At 45.1% G+C, this 18077-nt stretch overlaps 1 protein-coding gene across 6 annotated transcripts in view; it reads right to left on the bottom strand.

Moving 5' to 3' along the window:
• HMCN1 (hemicentin 1) overlaps window positions 1–18077 on the bottom strand; it is a 301086-nt gene that overhangs the window by 113538 nt on the left and 169471 nt on the right. For all 6 annotated transcript variants that reach the window (XM_053391425.1, XM_053391419.1, XM_053391422.1 and 3 more), the window contains 7 exons: window positions 15578–15729; window positions 12747–12870; window positions 11132–11307; window positions 7052–7148; window positions 4186–4308; window positions 2458–2619; window positions 874–1155 (listed from right to left, as the gene is read on the bottom strand). In XM_053391425.1, coding sequence (XP_053247400.1) covers window positions 874–1155; window positions 2458–2619; window positions 4186–4308; window positions 7052–7148; window positions 11132–11307; window positions 12747–12870; window positions 15578–15729 — 1116 coding nt within the window. The remainder of the gene's footprint in view (window positions 1–873; window positions 1156–2457; window positions 2620–4185; window positions 4309–7051; window positions 7149–11131; window positions 11308–12746; window positions 12871–15577; window positions 15730–18077) is intronic.

Genomic DNA, 18077 nt, shown 5'->3' with positions numbered 1-18077 from the left:
ACACACACAAAAACCACAGAAGCAAGGCACATAAGAAAACATAATTCAATAATGGACAGCCAAAACCATCTGCTCCATAAAATAATCCACAAATGAAGAATGGGTTAACAGAATGCTTTTGGCAGCTAGTGCTTAGAAATGTCGTCAGTGGGGCAATATGCTCATAATATGCCTGCCCCCAAGCTGGGGACTTGGATGAGCTCACATCAAGGAACTTTCTTGTCTCTCTTGACACAAGGATAGCTGGAAGGGGGACAGGGAGAAACATGCCTTCCTTGTATGAGAACACAACACACATCTCTTAGTGGGAAAATACACACATCCCCTTTGAAAGAGACCCAGAAGTGAGGGGAAAGGAAGCACAAATCACCCAACTCATTTCCTCTCGACACAATTTCCTTGTAACATTGGAAGGAGAACAACATGGACCTTATGGCTAAGGAAGAGAGAATGTGAGTAGCTCATACTTTTAGCAGGGGGCCAGTATGAGGAGCACTTGGGGAAAATCTTCAAGACTGGGGAATTATCACTTCATTTACAGTACAGTGGAACCTCAGTTTTCGAACGTAATCCGTTCCAGAAGACTTCCGAAAAATTCGAAAACTGAGGCACAAAGGGCTGTCAACAAATTCAATTGAGAAAATTGAAAAACACGCAGCGGAAGACGTTTGACTTCCAAGGCGTGTTCCAAAACGGAAGCATTTATTTCCGGGTTTTCGGCATTCGGATTCCGAAACGTTCGTCAACGGAGACGTTCGAGAACCGAGGTTCCACTGTACAACGTTGGGCCAGCACTGTAAAACAGAGTGGAATTGTTGATTTGGCCCCAAACATGCTTCTCTTCTGTGGCACACATTTATTTCCCTTGCTTACCATGAATGCTTAAGTCATATTTCTTGTCAGTCAGTCCTGCCACATTCACAGCAATGCACACATAGCGGCCAGTGTCTGACACCTGAGAGTTTTTGAGCCACAGGCGATGTCCTTCGTCCAGTATTTCCACTCCTCTCCCACTGACCAATGGACGGCCATCCTTCATCCAGGTGACAGCTGGCACCGGAATCCCTTCTGCCTTGCATTCTAATGAAATATCATTCCCTCGAGTCACAGTTACATCCGACTGCTGGCTTTCGCTGCCCAATATAGTTGGACGAACTATTCGGAGAAACAAAACAACATTCCAGACTTAGCACAAAGAGTTCAGCTTCCGAGAATAAAACTAAATTCGACGCAGAAAATCAGTGACTGTAACCGCCCAATGTCTTGTTTTCTCTTGCAGAATGCCGAGAGGGCAGTGGGTGGGATTCTTGTGTTGGGGCATTGCATAGGGAAAGGAAGAGCTTAAGCCTTTACCCCATGCCAATCCTACCCTCCAGGATACTATTAACTGCAACATGTGCTCACATGTACTCATATTGTGCCTCCACCCTATGCAATGGTGGGTGGCAGGATGAGATTATAGGCTGGGATGGTAGTGCTCCCTGGGAGAGAGAGATTCAGAGGGTCAGGGCACTGTGGAGGTCAGAACTAATTCAAATGCATAGGTGGAGCCAATGCACCTGCCAAATTAATTGCACAAGGTGGACCTCTGCATTGCCTTGCCCCTCCCAGTAAAAGGTAAAAGTAAAGGACCCCTGGACGGTTAAGTCCAATCAAAGGTGACTATGGGGTCATGGCGCTCATCTTGCTTTCAGGCCAAGGGAGCCAGCGTTTGTCCACAGACAGCTTTCCAGCTCATGTGGCCAGCAGGACTAAACCGCTTCTGACGCAAGGGAAACCAGAGCACAAGGAAACGCCGTTTACCTTCCCGCAGCAGCAGTACCTATTCATCTACTTGCACTGGTGTGCTTTCGAACTGCTAGGTTGGCAGGAGCTGGGACAGAGCAACGGGAGCTCACTCCGTCGTGGGGATTCGAACCGCTGACCTTCCGATCAGCAAGCCCAAGACGCTCAGTGGTTTAGACCACAGAGCCACCCGCGCTGTGTCCCAGTAAGCAGTAGCGACTCTGGTGCTGGGAGGTCAGGTCACAACCCCCTCTCCACTACTGGTCCCACAGCTAATCAAGCTCAGAACCAATCATGGCTGCAGTACTGGAGCCAAGAGTAAAAACTCTCCCCCTGCAAGCCCAAACCAAACCCCCACTGCTGCTGTTTTCAGCAAGAGACGAAAGACGGTGGGAGATCCAATTACGGATCTCCCACAGTATGTTTAGCTTGGCCCCAAAGTTTTGGCAAAACCACCAAGGCTTCTTATTAATCTAATGTGGATAAGGTAAACTGATATTTACAAGCGGAGACTCCAGAGACCACTTTGTGGTCTTGCTGCAGAACAGAGGGTTGAACTAGATAATCGCCTGTTCCATTCTTGTTCTTTGATTGCAAGCCCTGCTTTACTCATCAACGGTCATCGTTTCCAAACCAATGAACAGCCACAAGCAATTTGACATGTTGACCTACCATATACCACCAAGTTATACTCCTTCTTTGCTATTCCAGCAACATTTGAAGCCATACACGCATAGGAAGCGGCATCTGATTTCTCAGCAATGGAAATTTGCAACTGCCTTCCTCCAGATAACACTCTGACCCTACCTGTAGGGTCAGCCAGCAGTGGAGAACCTACAAGAGAAACATTATTTCAGATAGGAATGAGCATAGGATGAGGCACATGGTTCAGGGTTCTTTGACACGGATTCTATTCCAGTCATACTCCAACATGGTCACAAATGTTGAACCCCACTCCCATATAGCCAATGAGTGCTGGGCACAGGTGCCCCTATGTTTATAGAAATCAACATGCGTTCTGCCTAAGTCAGTGATGGCTAAACTTGGCCCTCCAGCTGCTTTGGGACTACAATTCCCATCATCCCTGACCACTGGTCCTGTTAGCTAGGGATGATGGGAGTTGTAGTCCCAAGACAGCTGGAGGGCCATGTTTGGCCATCACTGGCCTAAGTGGTATCATTCACCTCCATTTCACTGTGGATTTAGGTCTACAGTCTTGAAATTTTGCATCCATTAAAATTGGTCCTCATGGTCAGAGGTCAAGTAAGGAAGAATGATGGGTTAGAAGTCAGCAACGTTGTACTGTGTCAAGCTTGCCTCCTGTCCTACTAGGGCTGGAGGAGGAAAGCAGACAAAGGAAGAAAGAGAGCAGGTAAGGGCAGGATCCATTACATTAATGGGTCCAAGGATTCCATGCCTCAGCCTAACTCAGCTTAAACAAAGAAAGAATAATTTGATTTGAAAGCACCTTTAACAGAAGCAAATGAGGTTTTAGAAGCAAATGTTCAAATCTGTATCAACTGCTGCCAGCTATAATGACCCAAGGACGCAGGTGGCGCTGTGAGTTAAACCACAGAGCCTAGGGCTTGCCGATCAGAAGGTCGGCAGTTCAAATCCCCGTGACGGGGTGAGCTCCCGGTGCTCGGTCCCAGCTCCTGCCAACCTAGCAATGCGAAACGACGTCAGAGTGCAAGTAGATAAATAGGTATTGCTCCTGTAGGAAGGTAAACGGCATTTCCGTGCACGGCTCTGGTTTTCCAGAAGCGGCTTAGTCATGCTGGCCACATGCCATGGAAGCTGTACGCCAGCTCCCTCGGCCAATAAAGTAAGATGAGTGCCGCAACCCCAGAGTTGGGCACGACTGGACCTAATGGTCTGGGGTCCCTTTACCTTTACATTTATACCGACCGAACTCGTCACATTCACCCCACACACTTAAAACACATTTAAAGAACCTGGCTTCCCACAAAGAATCCTGTTTGCCTCTTAAAAAGGTAAAGGGACCCCTGACCATTAGGTCCAGTCGTGACCGACTCTGGGGTTGTGGCGCTCATCTCGCTTTATTGGCCGAGGGAGGTGGCATACAGCTTCCGGGATTCGAACCGCCGACCTTCCGATCGGCAAGTCCTAGGCTCTGTGGTTTAACCCACAGTACCACCCGTATCCCGTTTACCTCTTACAGAGCTACAATTTCCCACACCCTCAAAAAGCTGCAGTTCCCAGGACTATTTGGGGAGCCACATGATTTCAATGTATGGGGTGGGTGTGACTATGCACATGTAGGGGGCTAGGTGAAGAGGGGAGGGTTGCGGGGAAAGCTTTGCAACCCAATGAGATAAAGAGAAGTTGAAGGCAACAGCTAGCTCCTAGGGAAAGCCCTCACCCATAGCGGTTGCTTACCATTCTTTCTCCAGCTGAGGGCCGGGGGTGGAATTCCACTGGACTCGCATATCATACTGATGAGGTTTCCTTCAATTACTGTCAGACGAGTAAGCGTGTCTGAACTATAAATACTGGCTGGCACTAAAGTGGGGAAATGTCAGAAATAGCTGGTGATCTGTAACTTATAAAATTATCAAGTAATAAATGGCACCTAACACTGGGCCACTGTAAGAACCAACAGAAGAAGCAAACTCAGACCCACACAGACACTTCTTTCAAGTACTGAATTCCTCACGGGCTAAATGGGGCGAACAGGACACACAACCGAATACCTTCCGTTTGTTCAAACTATTCCTGAGAGCGTACAAAACAGGAACCAAACATTTCTGTTTGAACCTCTTCAACTCTTTCGGTGTTTGAAATAGTAAAGAGAATTAAAAGCTTCAGTGCTGGCAGCAGTTAAAGCCTTCCTTGCATTGCACCAATTTCTACTTCTTATTTCAGTCTCTCGTACTTCAAACCAGTACTGTAATACCACTAAGTCTCCCAGAAGCAAAGCCTTAAACCCATCCTGCTGAATTCTGCCAGCTTTTGGAAGTGGAGATAGCTCTGGGGAAATGGTCCAATACTAAATCAGACGCACAAATTTCCTGGATTTGCAACACCAAAAGGCTGTCCAACGTTGCTTCTGGATCCTGTGTGCAAGCAAAGAATATGTTTCTAAACCATCACTTACAGATCTATGGTTTCCATGAAAAGTAAGAAGTATAATCATTTTGAAGGAAGAGGATTTAGCTTGTAAGAACATCTAGATCAGGGGTGTAGCTAACTTCGTGCCCTCTCAGTGATGCTGGACAATAATAATAGAATATAAAAAACACAATAAAACAACAAACATTTAAAAATTCCCAAAACAGGGCTGCCTTCAGATGTCTTCTAAAAGTCAGATAGTTGTTTATTTCCTTGACATCTCATGGGCGCCACTACCAAGAAGGCCCTCAGACTGGTTCCCTGCAACCTCGCAGTGAGGAAACCATCAGAAGGCCCTCAGAGCTGAACCTCAGCATCTGGGCTAAATGATAGGGGTGGAGACACTCCTTCAGGTATACTGGGCCGAGGCTGTTTAGGGCTATAAAGGTCAGCACCAACACTTTGAATTGTGCTTGGAAACGTAATGGGAGCCAATGAAGACCCTTTAGGACTGGTGTTATATGGTCTTGGCGGCCGCTCCCAGTCACCAGTCTAGCTGCTGCATTCTGGATTAATTGTAGTTTCTGGGTCACCTTCAAAGGTAGCCCCACATAGAGAGCATTGCAATAATCCAAGCAGGAGATAACTAGAGCATGCACCACTCTGGCAAGACAGTCTGTGGGCAGGTAGGGTCTCAGCCTGCATACCAGATGGAGCTGGTAGACAGCTGCCCTGGACACAGAGTTGATAGATCTGAAGAGTCAGTGCAACTTGTGTAAAGATTTATTGCATAGCTGCCATGAAAGATGACAAGGCAAAGTTTTTCCTAACCGTATGTTCTGGTACACTGGCAAACCCTAGGCAACTGGAAAATCCAAACTGACATAAAAAGCGAAACTTGGGATCAACCACTAGATGCCACCACCAGTCCAGTGCGTAATGTTTCAACCTTCAGGCAATCAGAGCTTGCTTTAACTTATTCTGGGAGGTTGCATAGCATAAATAGGGATGTGAGAAAAATCTGTGTGAGAAATTTGCACTCCATCTTTGGAGAAACAATGCTTCTATGAATATTATGATGCAGTTCTCCAGCCCAAAGAACATACAAAAATGCATTTATTAGGGGAAAGTGCACACAAAAATATGCACACTATGGTTCACTACACTCAGGGGAGATGCTTCCAAAAATGCATACATCAGGGAAAACTGCATACCAAAAAGCATATGTTAGAAGAAATGTGCACAATAATGTGTATAAATCTTTGCGTACTCTTTTTTTAAAAAATCAGGAACTGATGCAGAAATTCAGCAAAAACTGGAAGAATGAAAAACAAACCAATGTTTTCAGATCCATTCCGCTCTAGTTACTAGGCAATGGTTCCTTGGCAAAATTACCCATACCCATCCTAGTATCAGGGGCTTGAAAATGAATTTCTCACACTTTCTCACTTTTTTGTCCTGTGTCCAAGAGGTCTCAAAATGAGCTTATTTTAAAATAACATAGTAAGATTCCCAGGATTGTAAACTACAGATACGAGAGTGAATATCAGAAAAACAAATCTCCTGAACTGCAGCACAATTGTGCAAATTTCTCAAACCCCTTTCCTAATACAGTGGTGCCTCGCAAGACGAAATTAATCCGTTCCGCGAGTCTCCTCGTCTTGCGGTTTTTTCGTCTTGCGAAGCACGGCTATTAGCGGCTTAGTGGCTATTAACGGCTTAATGGCTTAGCGGCTTTAAGAAAAAGGAAACAAACTCGCAAGAACTCGCAAGACGTTTTGTCTTGCGAAGCAAGCCCATAGGGAAATTCGTCTTGCGGAACGACTCAAAAAACGGAAAACCCTTTTGTCTAGCGAGTTTTTCGTCTTGCGAGGCATTCGTCTTGTGGGGCACCACTGTACAGTCATACCTTGGAAATCAAACAGAATCCGTTCCAGAAGTCCGTTTGACTTCCAAAACGTTTGACTTCCAAAGCGCAGCTTCTGATTGGCTGCAGGAAGCTCCTGCGGCCCACTAGAAGCCACAGAACCCCTGTTGGACGTTCTGCTTCCGGAACACTTCAATCATTCGGGAGCAGGAACGTTCAACTCTCAAGGCATGACTGTATGCACCTAGGTTTTCCAGGAACACCCATTTCATTCACTAATAGAGTTCCGCTCTTTATGAAAGTGATTGCAAAAGCTGCATATCTTACCCCATACATTGACATTGTAGTTCTTTTCCGTTTTCCCAGCCACATTTGTGGCTTCACAAGTGTAACGTCCAGTATCCTGCGTTTGCACTTCTTTAATCTAGCAATTAAAAAAAAACAACACCACACAAAATATTCCAGCAATCAGTTATGAAAGCATCACAATGTAAATTTTTTATTATTATTATTATTATTATTATTATTATTATTATTTTATTTATACCCTGCCCATCTGGCTGGGTTTCCCCAGCCACTCTGGGCCGCTTCCAACAAAATATTAAAATACAATAGTCCATCAAACATTAAAAGCTTCCCTAAACATAGTACAACCTTACTTGCAAATTTACTCACGGGCTTTATAGATTATTGGTCAACTACTGAGTGGGAAGACTGATTGAAAAGCGTTGTTTTCCTACCTCAGTAGATAAAAAGTATTCTCTCTCTACCCTTACATTACAGTAAGAGCTGGTGATGGTTCATCAGCTGGAAATAAATTCTCCTGATTACACTTGCCACCAGGTTTTGCCTGAATCAAACCTAGAATCTGACACAGTGTAACAGCTGGGAAACTAAGCCAGGGCCGGCTCAGGATATTTTGCTGCCTGATGCAATGGACAAGATGGCGTCCTCTTCCAAGGCACACGCAGAAGCCAATTTGACTGGTAGTTGAATTGTACACCAATACTGGTGAAAGTATCTTCCACTGCATTTGAGGGCAGCAGACTAGTGCCGGGGGTACAGGTCAGGCCACAGGGCACTCACAGCTCTGTCCCCTCCCCGCACCTCAGCATCTGCCACCTGAGGTAACCGCATCACCCTGCCCTATCATAGGGGCAGCACTAGACTAAGCTATGAACCATGAAGTTCCTGGTTTAAATCTCCCCTCTACCATAAACCCACTAACTTTAGGCTACTTAGTCTCAGTCCCCAGTTTATACAGGAGAATAATACTAAGCTTACCTAACAGGGTTGTTGTTAAGGATTATAATAAGCTGTTATATGTGAAGTGCTTTGAACCATCAAAAGTGCATTGAGGTAGTAAAGGTAAAGGGACCCCTGACCATTAGGTCCAGTCGTGGCCAACTCTGGGGTTGTGGCGCTCATCTCGCTTTATTGGCCGAGGGAGCCGGCGTACAGCTTCCGGGTCATGTGGCCAGCATGACGAAGCCACTTCTGGCGAACCAGAGCAGTGCACGGAAACGCTGTTTACCTTCCCGCCGGAGCGGTACCTATTTATCTACTTGCACTTTGATGTGCTTTCGAACTGCTAGGTTGGCAGGAGCAGGGACAGAGCAATGGGAGCTCACCCTGTCGCGGGGATTCGAACCGCCAACCTTCTGATCGGCAAGTCCTAGGCTCTGTAAGCTCCTCAGCAGCCGGTCTCCAGCACTTTACCTCCTCTACCAAGCTACCTCCTGCTCTAGTCTTCACGTAAACTGGGTACATTAAACTCTGGATCAAGGGAACCCTGTAGTCTACATTGCAAGCAAACAGCAGGTCTTATAAATCCTTTGCGCCAAAGAGCACTCCCCACTCTGAGCAACCCCATAAGGTAGCCATGCAGACTCTCTTTCTTTGCCCTCCATTTATGCTTGATTTTGAACCTGGCCAACAGCCTGCCTTCAGTCATGTGATTTGCTCGTGGCCATTTTGATCCTCGTTTGCTTGTGCCAAAACGAGGGCCACCCCCTCGTCTTAGAACTTGGCCTGACATTATTAGAGCAAAATCAGAAGCATATTTCGAGAGTTCAGCTCCAGCAAAAACATCACCAGCACCATTTATTATTTGTAGAAGCATCTGAAATGCGCTAGGCACTGTACCAAATGTTTTAGAAAGCACAAGTCCCTGGGCCTGCAGGCACACAATTTTAAAAAAAGAGAGATGAAACAAAAAGACAGGGAAGATGGAAGCAGAGGGGGGAAATTCTGCGCCGGCTGGCAAAGAAAGTAAAAGAAGGGGGAAAGAGTTAAAAGAATACAATAAACAGAGCTGATCCAATGCATTCTGCTGTTGGGGGGGGCAGCAAAAGATACCCTTCCCTCTTCAAGTTATTTCAGCATCTGAGGCAGGAAATCCTACAATGCTTCTCCCACTCCCTGGCTGTAAAAGTACAATAAATTAAACAAACCATTTTCTGCCTTTTCAGGGCACCCACAACCAGCTGCCCTGTGCTGCCACCTCGCTCTACCTAATGGTAGGGCCAGCTCTGACAACAACAGTCTAGGAGCAGGAAAGGATTTCTTGAAAAATAAAATATGCCATCAAAGAGAAATATGAGAGATGAAGTTACAGAAAGGTAGCCGTGTTAGTCTGCCATAGTCAAAACAAAAATTTTTTTTCCTTCCAGTAGCACCTTAAAGACCAACTAAGTTAGTTCTTGGTATGAGCTTTCGTGTGCATGCATTGGATCTGAAGAAGTGTGCATGCACACGAAAGCTCATACCAAGAACTAACTTAGTTGGTCTTTAAGGTGCTACTGGAAGGAAAAAAATTTTTTGTTATGAGAGATGAAATATGAGGTTTTAAAAATTTATTAAAGTGAGACTAAGATGTGAGCAGCCAAATATTCAGAGGGAGACAGTACCACGCAGAAGGGATCACAAAGCGGGGATGGAAATGAGAAGCAGCCCAAGAGTGGAGATTTAATAAGAAGATTAGTGTTTGAGGAATGGAGGAAATGAGGAGAAGGGGGAGAGGGCATAACAAAGCCAGGCAGGAGTGGCCAAGACCATGGAGAAATTTAAAGATTAAAAAGAAGATTAAACTTGATATGAAACAATAAGGGAAACCAGTGAAGGGAAACGTATACTGTACGTGGACATAGGTGGAAAAATATTGAAGGAAGCAAAATTGTTCAGTAAGACTAGAATTGTTCTTCAAGCGGGGTTCAAGCATCTATAAGTTGTCAGTGAATCTTGACCTTGAGCAAAATTCAGTGCAAGCTCAGAATCTCCTAATGAGGCTAAACCTCTGCAGTAATTCTACAGGAAGTCAACTAATTCAGTAAGTTGGCAAAATTCCACAGGCGGTTTTTGCCTGTCTCGCTTCTCCCCAATAGTCACAGGACCTAGGGTGCCAGTTCCCTGAGAAAGGCCCGCTATATCAGCACTAGAGTGACAGAGTGCCTTAATCCATTTTAATTGCACAAACCTAAATTTCCTGGTGTGGGCTTGAAATCCCCCCTGCACCCAGTCTGGAGGTAGAGGTAAACGTAAAGGTAAAGGTACCCCGACCATTAGGTCCAGTTGTGACCGACTCTGGGGATGTGCGCTCATCTCACTCTATAGGCCGAGGGAGCCGGCGTTTGTCTGCAGACAGCTTCCGGGTCATGTGGCCAGCATGACAAAGCCACTTCTGGCGAACCAGAGCAGCGCATGGAAACGCCGTTTACCTTCCCGCCAGAGTGGTACCTATTTATCTACTTGCACTTCGACGTGCTTTCAAACTGCTAGGTTGGCAGGAGCAGGGACCAAGCAACGGGAGCTCACCCCGTCGTGGGGATCTGAACCGCCGACCTTCTGATTGGCAAATCCTAGGCTCTGTGGTTTAACCCACATCGCCACCTGTGTCCCGTCAGTCTGGAGGTACCTTTACTCTATTTATACATTAGCTGCTTAAAACGCAACAAGGTCATTTTTCTGCACCATGTTCCAATTGCCAAACATACCAGGGAGAAGGCAAAGATGTCTTCACCCAACAAGCACTGCCTGATTTGTTTTCCCACGCCCCAAACCCCACCCCCTAAATGCCTATTCAACGAATCTATCATTTGCGCCCATGTTGTCAACTGCACATGTGCAACAGAGGTTTCTAGCGTACACACCCCAGCTCAGCTGCAGTTTTCATTTTCAAATTGGACGGGAACTGGTTTGAGGGAAAGCAGCAGTCTTAAGAAACTGCAGGATACTTATGGATTGTGGCTAGCTTCACGTGTGCTCAGCTTCAAGTGCAAATAAAAGGAAATGTGTGCACAGCTTCTGTGTCAAGAATCACAGTGCCAGTTGAGCCTTGTGTATCATTAGTGTCGGGGGTCATAAGGATGAAAGACCTGAGAGGGAAAAACTTTTTTATTTTCAACTTACCTTCAATACACTTCCCCCTTCAGTGATGCTGAGACCCAGTTTCTTCAGCAATGGCTGGCCATCCTTCAGCCACTCTAAGGTTGGTGGGGGGATGGCATTGCTCTGGCAGTGGAGCTCCAAATCTTCACCCATAACCACAGAGACATTCTGTTCCTCTCCCATAATGTTTGGTGGAACTGAAGCATGTTAAGAATTAATGTCATCTCTTTTTGCTGTAGCAAAGGAAACTAGTCTCTCTCCCAAAACAGTGAGCTGGTATTCCTAGTCATAGAACCAAAGGATAGGCAGGAACCAGGGCTGGATTTAGGTTTGATGAGGCCCTAAGCTACTGAAGGTAATGGGGCCCTTTATATGTCCAGCTGTCCTTTGTCAACAACCAATTGTCACTGTTTTTTGTGTTGAATATATGCTAATTTATAGACCTAAAGCCATTTTGAAACACTGTTGTTGTATGTATATTTTATTTTATTTGTTTTTTATCTTATATTTTGGAAGTGTACATCCAGTTGTTTTTTTCCTTTAATTTTTTGGGGGCCCCCCTGAGCTATAGCTTTTTAGCTTATACGTAAATCTGGCAGGGGCAAGAACTCTGAAAGCTTGACTCTCAGTCTCCCATAAAGAACCTCTAAATGTAGGCCATTTTGCTTCCCCCATCCCCCCAAAATTCTCCCAAACACTGGTGTTTCTAATGATTAATCTAAAATAGCTAATATCCAAATTGGCTCATGGAGGTTACACACATGATTTAGAACCCTGATTGTGCTACAATCAGTTACTTTACTTATTATTACTTAATCATGAATTTGACTTTATTGCAAATCTGGATGTTTCTTTCATCAACTGAGAGCAAATTTCATTAACCAGTTAGTGTGAAGTTATTATTCTTTTGTTAAAGAAAGAAAGTGTCCGTGCCACTCTTAGCTCCCTCTTTTTGAACTATCCTGTAAATTGGTGGCATCGCCCTCGAACTGTTCATCCAGAAACACGAGTTTTTGAAATTAACCGTGCGTGTCCTGAACTGTGAGCAAATGGAAGATGGAAACAGGAGACAACAGGACTGGTGTACATTCAAAGCATGCAGCATTTTCCCAGAGACAAATATTTAGTTAACCGAGAAACAGAAGATTAAAGTGGCTCCATTTTGTAGAATGGTGTAGATCAACAATGCTATTTCTTTTAAACAGTAATCAAAATCGTTACGTAAGACCAAGTAGACAAATCCTGCGCATCCCCCAATTTGTTTCTCTAACCTCTCCATCTCGGGTGAAAAATATTTTTGGTCCTTCCTCTCTGCTTCTCACATGAATGGTTGGCTAACAAATTGCCACAATACATTTATAAATGTCTGTTCTATGGGCACCAGTGTATTTGAATGAAACACCGCACCCCATAAAAACCCAGGCAACTTCCCCAACAAGCCAAGCACTCCTAGTTTTTAAAAATAAAAAATGGGAGTGGCAGAAGGTTTTGGTGGGCACCAAGAGGGGTGTCTGAGGTCACTGTGTTGTCCATAGGCACCAGAGTGCGCATCCCTGTTCTAATTCATCAAGAGATATGTTGTTTCGGTCCCTGGCAGTTCTTCCAGTGTTTATGCTTGGGAAAGTGGAGTCCTCACCGTGAACTTTGAGATCAATATCCCTCTGTTTCTCCCCTGCAGCGTTAACCGCAACACATGTGTACCTTCCCGAGTCACTGATCTGTGCGCTTGTCAGTGCCAGGATACGACCTCCAGAAAGAATCTTAAAAAAAGAGAGGTAAAATTGTCAAAAAGTGACATGAATTGTGGCATGTAATTGACAAACATAATTATATATCAAGTTGCATCAATCACACAATGCAATTTTCCTATCCTGTTTGGTTTTATCTTCACGATACATCCACAGATCTCTACTATATCTGTTCCTGTCTTACTACTTTGCACTTATTAATATCAATTTATTCATTTTTTAGTGACTAACCAATGGATTTGATTATCTTCATATCGAATTACAATCCTGATTGCAATTCAAAATCAGGTGTCTTCGTGTTCCTCATTATCTCCCACCGAATAAAGAAAAATGAAGTGCAACGGGATCATAAACTCTCCCCCAAAACTACCTTGTGAGCTCCGCCATCATGTCCCCCAAGCATAGGTAAACATAAAGGGACCCCTGACCATTAGATCCAGTTGTGGATGACTCTGGGGTTGCAGCGCTCATCTCGCTTTATTGGCCGAAGGAGCCGGCGTACAGCTTCCGGGTCATGTGACCAGCATGACTAAGCTGCTTCTGGCGAACCAGAGCAGCACACGGAAACGCCATTTACCTTCCGCCACAGCGGTACCTATTTATCTACTTGCACTTTGTGCTTTCAAACTGCTAGGTTGGCAGGAGCAGGGACAGAGCAACGGAAGCTCACCCCGTCGCGGGGTTTCAAACTGCCAACCTTCTGATCAGCAAATCCTAGGCTCTGTGGTTTAACCCACAGCGCCACCCGCGGCCCTGGTTATTATTACAAGAACGGAACCACATTAGCTGGCTGCAACAAGTGAGAACGTAATCTCCTTCCATTCCTGGTGTTTGGAAACCTACTATGACAGTGACCCAGGCACCAGCGTGTGTGAGAGAGATGGCCCTTTCTGCCTCCACTACTAAAGAATGGGAGAGGGAGAAAAATCTCTGGCTCATATGTGGTATGGGTGTCATAACTGGTGTATTTTGAACCAGGCATTGGACTTCCAAGTTCCAACAATCCCAGCCAGAGTGGGCAACAGTCAGGACCTGCCCTCTGCCATAACAGCCAAAGCATTGGGAAGTTTCCTGCCGGAGGGAGATGTTCCTGGCCTCTCCCTCCAGCTAGATAAATTGAGTTAGCTTGCCTGCAAGATTGGACCATGTAGACTCAAGTTGAGCTCACTCTGGGGGGCAGTCCTGACTGGGTCCACAGAGGACTCCACTCAGGGCTACTCCCCGGGGATAAAAACAGGCACCTGGCTCACTGCAAACCCTTTTTATTTTTTTTCCATCTCGCTCCCACCCTCCCTATCATCGTGCTTGCTTCTACCAGCTTCGTGGGTAACATGGGGTAATGTGACCTTGCTATGGACTAAGTTGGCTGGCTGGGGAGGAATCCCCCCCCCCCGCCAGGTAAATTGGCTAACCTGGGAGGTTTTCGCTTTCCTCATAGCAATCATCACTACTTTGGAAAGTAAGGCGTCAGATATAACCTAGGCATGGCTGCAGGGGAGGTTGTAAATCTGGGAATATGGGTATCCTGTTAAACGGTGCTCCAGTCTGGATTCCCAGGTGCGGTGACTAAGGCAAAAACACTCCTTGAAATGGCAATCCCTGAGAGCTGGCCTGGTTTGCATGTGTCACACTCTGTCATGCTTTAACCAAGCCCTAACATGGAAGCAAAGGGACGCGGGTGGCACTGTGGGTTAAACCACAGAGCCTAGGGCTTGCTGATCAGAAGGTCGGCGGTTTGAATCCCCGTGACGGAGTGAGCTCCCGTTGCTCGGTCCCTGCTCCTGCCAACCTAGCAGTTCGAAAGCACCTCAAAGTGCAAGTAGATAAATAGGTACAGCTCTGCCAGGAAGGTAAACGGCGTTTCCGTGCACTGCTCTGGTTCGCCAGAAGCAGCTTAGTCATGCTGGCCACATGACCCGGAAGCTGTACGCCGGCTCCCTCGGCCAGTAAAGCGAGATGAGCGCCGCAACCCCAGAGTCATCCGCGACTGGACCTTATGGTCAGGGGTCCCTTTACCTTTAATATGGAAGCATGGATCAATTTCCCATTATTATTATTTTGAATTTATTTTCTGCCCTATACCCGGGGGTCTCAGGGCAGTTCACAGCAAAAAATCAAGATATAAAACCACAAAATATGTAATAAAAATAAAAACAACCCAACAGCCCCCCTCCCAAAAAAAAAAAGAAACCATTTTAAGAGGGTATAGGATGTAAATCTGATCAACCAAAGACCTGGTTAAAAAGGAACGTTTTTGCCTGGCGCCTAAAGGTTACAATGAAGGCGCCAGGAGAACTTCCCTGGGGAGAGCATTTCACATACGGGGAGCCACTGCAGAGAAGGCCCCGTTCTCGTGTTGCCACCTTCTGGGCCTCTCGAGGAGAAGGCATACAAAGAAGGGCCTCAGAAGATATCTCAGGGTTTGGGTAGGTTCGTATGGAAAGAGGCGGTCCTTGAGGTATTGCGGTCCTGAGCCATTCACCTCCCATTGTCTCAGCTGCAATGTGGCTTTCCACAGAGCACTCATTTTTGGCGCAGCAAACGAAGGTGCAGAAAAGTGGAGAACGCTACAAACAGACCATGCTACGCAGTAGCATCTCACTTCCAGGGTGGGATTTGGGGAAGCTCCTTGACTGCCACCAAAAAGCTCAGGCCACCTATTACATTAAATAAGCTAGTTTAAATAGTCCTGGAACCCTCAACAGTAGCATCAAAGTACCTGGAGTCCATTTGAGAAACTAGAAACAGGGCTACCATCTTTCAGCCAGGTCAGAATGGGAACAGGGATCCCACGAGCTTCACATTCCAGTCGAACCGGATTATTAACCACAACAGTTACCATTTCGTTGTTGCCAGAAATGGAGGGTGAAACTGACAAGAGGAGGAGGAAGAAGAAGAATTAAGTGTTCGAAAGCCCCATCTATTTGCATGCGCGTGAGTCTGTCTTTTCTGAATGGGATTAAACTTTGGTGGTTCCTCAGCCTTTTTCCATCTGTCTCCCCGCCCTCTCCCCAAGTTTGGGCTTAGAATGGTATATAACAGGCACGTCCAAAGTCCGTTTTGGGGACCTAATCTGGCCTTGCCAGTCAGTTTAATCCGGCCCCGTGGCAGTTTATTTCCTGGGGTAAAATCCTTTAAAAAGTTCAAGAACTTCAACCCTTAAAAAAGCTTGTTATGTACTGAGTTGAATAGGATCCAAAATGCAGCAGTCTGATTGGTCCTAGAACAATAGGATCCAAAATGCAGCAGTCTGATTAGTCCTAGAACAATGCAGCATGTTCTAGCATGCAGTATGATTGGTCTGCAGAAGCCACCCAATCCAGCTCCAGATGGAAGTGAATCCACAACCTGATTGGCCTACAGGAGAATTCCGGAATTAGCCAATCACGTGCAGCCCATTGTGTAAATAATGTATATAAAGCAGATACTTTGGGGAAACTTTCATTTCTCCTCACCACTATTAGCTGAATAAAGAGCATGAAATCCACTCTAGACTCTGAGTATATTTCAAAGCTCAACAACTTCAATCCTAAGAAAAGGTTAACAACTTTGGTCGGCCCTCATGGCCCTTCACTTCATCAAATCTGGCCCTCTTTGAAAAAAGTTTGGACACCACTGCTATATAATATCCCTGGCGCCAAACATTTCTTGCAATTAATAGTTGGGTGGAGTTAACGGCTGTTGGCTGTGTCTTGGGCCACAGCAGCTGAAAAGGAAATGTACTGCTCCCAAGTCATTATAAATCAATTAATATTAAAAGCAACTGAACACAGTTTCTGTTTAGCTCAGAGGGAGAATCTGACTCTGACAAGCCAGCATGCCAAATTTTAGTAGTGCATTTGCAAGCCCATCTCTCAACCAATCAAACATATGCAAGAATAGCTGTCTAATGGGGCTTTTTTTAAGAGTGACTTTCCATTAGTGCTTTAGGAGCAAAGAAATTACAATAACACGAATGATATAGCACTAATCCTGCAGAAGTAGCATAGTAGCTGACAACTTCTGAAGACAGCCCTGTATCAGGAAGCTTTTAATGTATGTTTTACTGTGTTTTTATATATGTTGGAAGCTGCCCAGAGTTGCTGGGTCAAACCAGTTGAATGGGCGGAGTATAAGTAATAAATGATTGTTGTCATTATTACTGTACAAGCATTACTCGTTTGATTGACAGCTAATCAGTTTGGGGTTTTTTGTATTTTGAAAAAACTTTCTTCCTAGCTTTTGCCGACAGGTGAAGACATTTTTTGCTCTGGTGGTCTTTTGCCTTGCTAAGTGTCTGATGATGTTAATAGGCCTTTATTCTCTGTGGTCTCGTCCTCTGCTGCTACACTGCTATTGAACTTTAATCCAAGCTTTCATTTTCTGATATTAATATGATTTTCTGATATTAAAAGTGTTCTATGCCAGCCTGATTCATGGGCATTGGAGGACAGGACAGACATGTCTAGTAGTAGCAGTAGTAATAATCTTCCTCATATAAATGTTTTTTCATGATTGTGCAATATTTTTGCATGATAAAGTAACAAGTGCTGCAAATTACAGTGCAACCTCAGAAGCTGAACGCCTGTAAACTTAAATGTTTTGGCTCTTGAACGATCGAAAACTGGAAGTGATTGTTCCGGTTTTCGAATGATTTTCGGAAGCCAAATGTCCAGCACCTTCTGATTCGCTGCAGGATGCAATTGGAAGCTGTGCCTTGGAAGTCAAACATTTTGGAAGTCAAACGGACTTCTGGAACAGATTCCGTTCGACTTCCAAGGTACATCTGTAATACATTTTTTGGTAAAGAAAGAGGCTTAATAACAAGGGTAAAGGGGCTGAGCAATTACCAAGACAAACCAGGGTTTGTATTCCCCATACACACAAAGACTGTGGCAAGGAAACCAAGGAGAACATAAATTTATTTTTTCTCTCGTTGCCCACAAAGGGAAGAACAAACACCTTGGCTTGTGCATTTAAATCTGTATGAATTTTTTGGACCCAAGGAAAAACCTGTGTTCTGTAGTTGCATCTGATTTGGCCAGACTATAAGAAAAGAATGGATTTTTTTTTATAAAAAAAAACCCATTGTTGTTGGAAGTGGTTAAAGGTGTCTCAAGGGTCTGAAAAGGTTGATGGCTACTTGAGTGAAAGACTAGCAACAATGAAATAAACACTTCAGTTTGCTGAAAAGGCAACATTGAGATCTGTCTTCCAGACACGACTACACTGCACAGTTC

The sequence above is a fragment of the Podarcis raffonei genome, chromosome 6, assembly GCF_027172205.1.
Source record: "Podarcis raffonei isolate rPodRaf1 chromosome 6, rPodRaf1.pri, whole genome shotgun sequence".
NCBI classification, from domain to species: domain Eukaryota; kingdom Metazoa; phylum Chordata; class Lepidosauria; order Squamata; family Lacertidae; genus Podarcis; species Podarcis raffonei.
The sequence above is the reverse complement of the archived record's forward strand: the minus strand, read 5'-3'. Positions and strand labels throughout refer to the sequence as shown.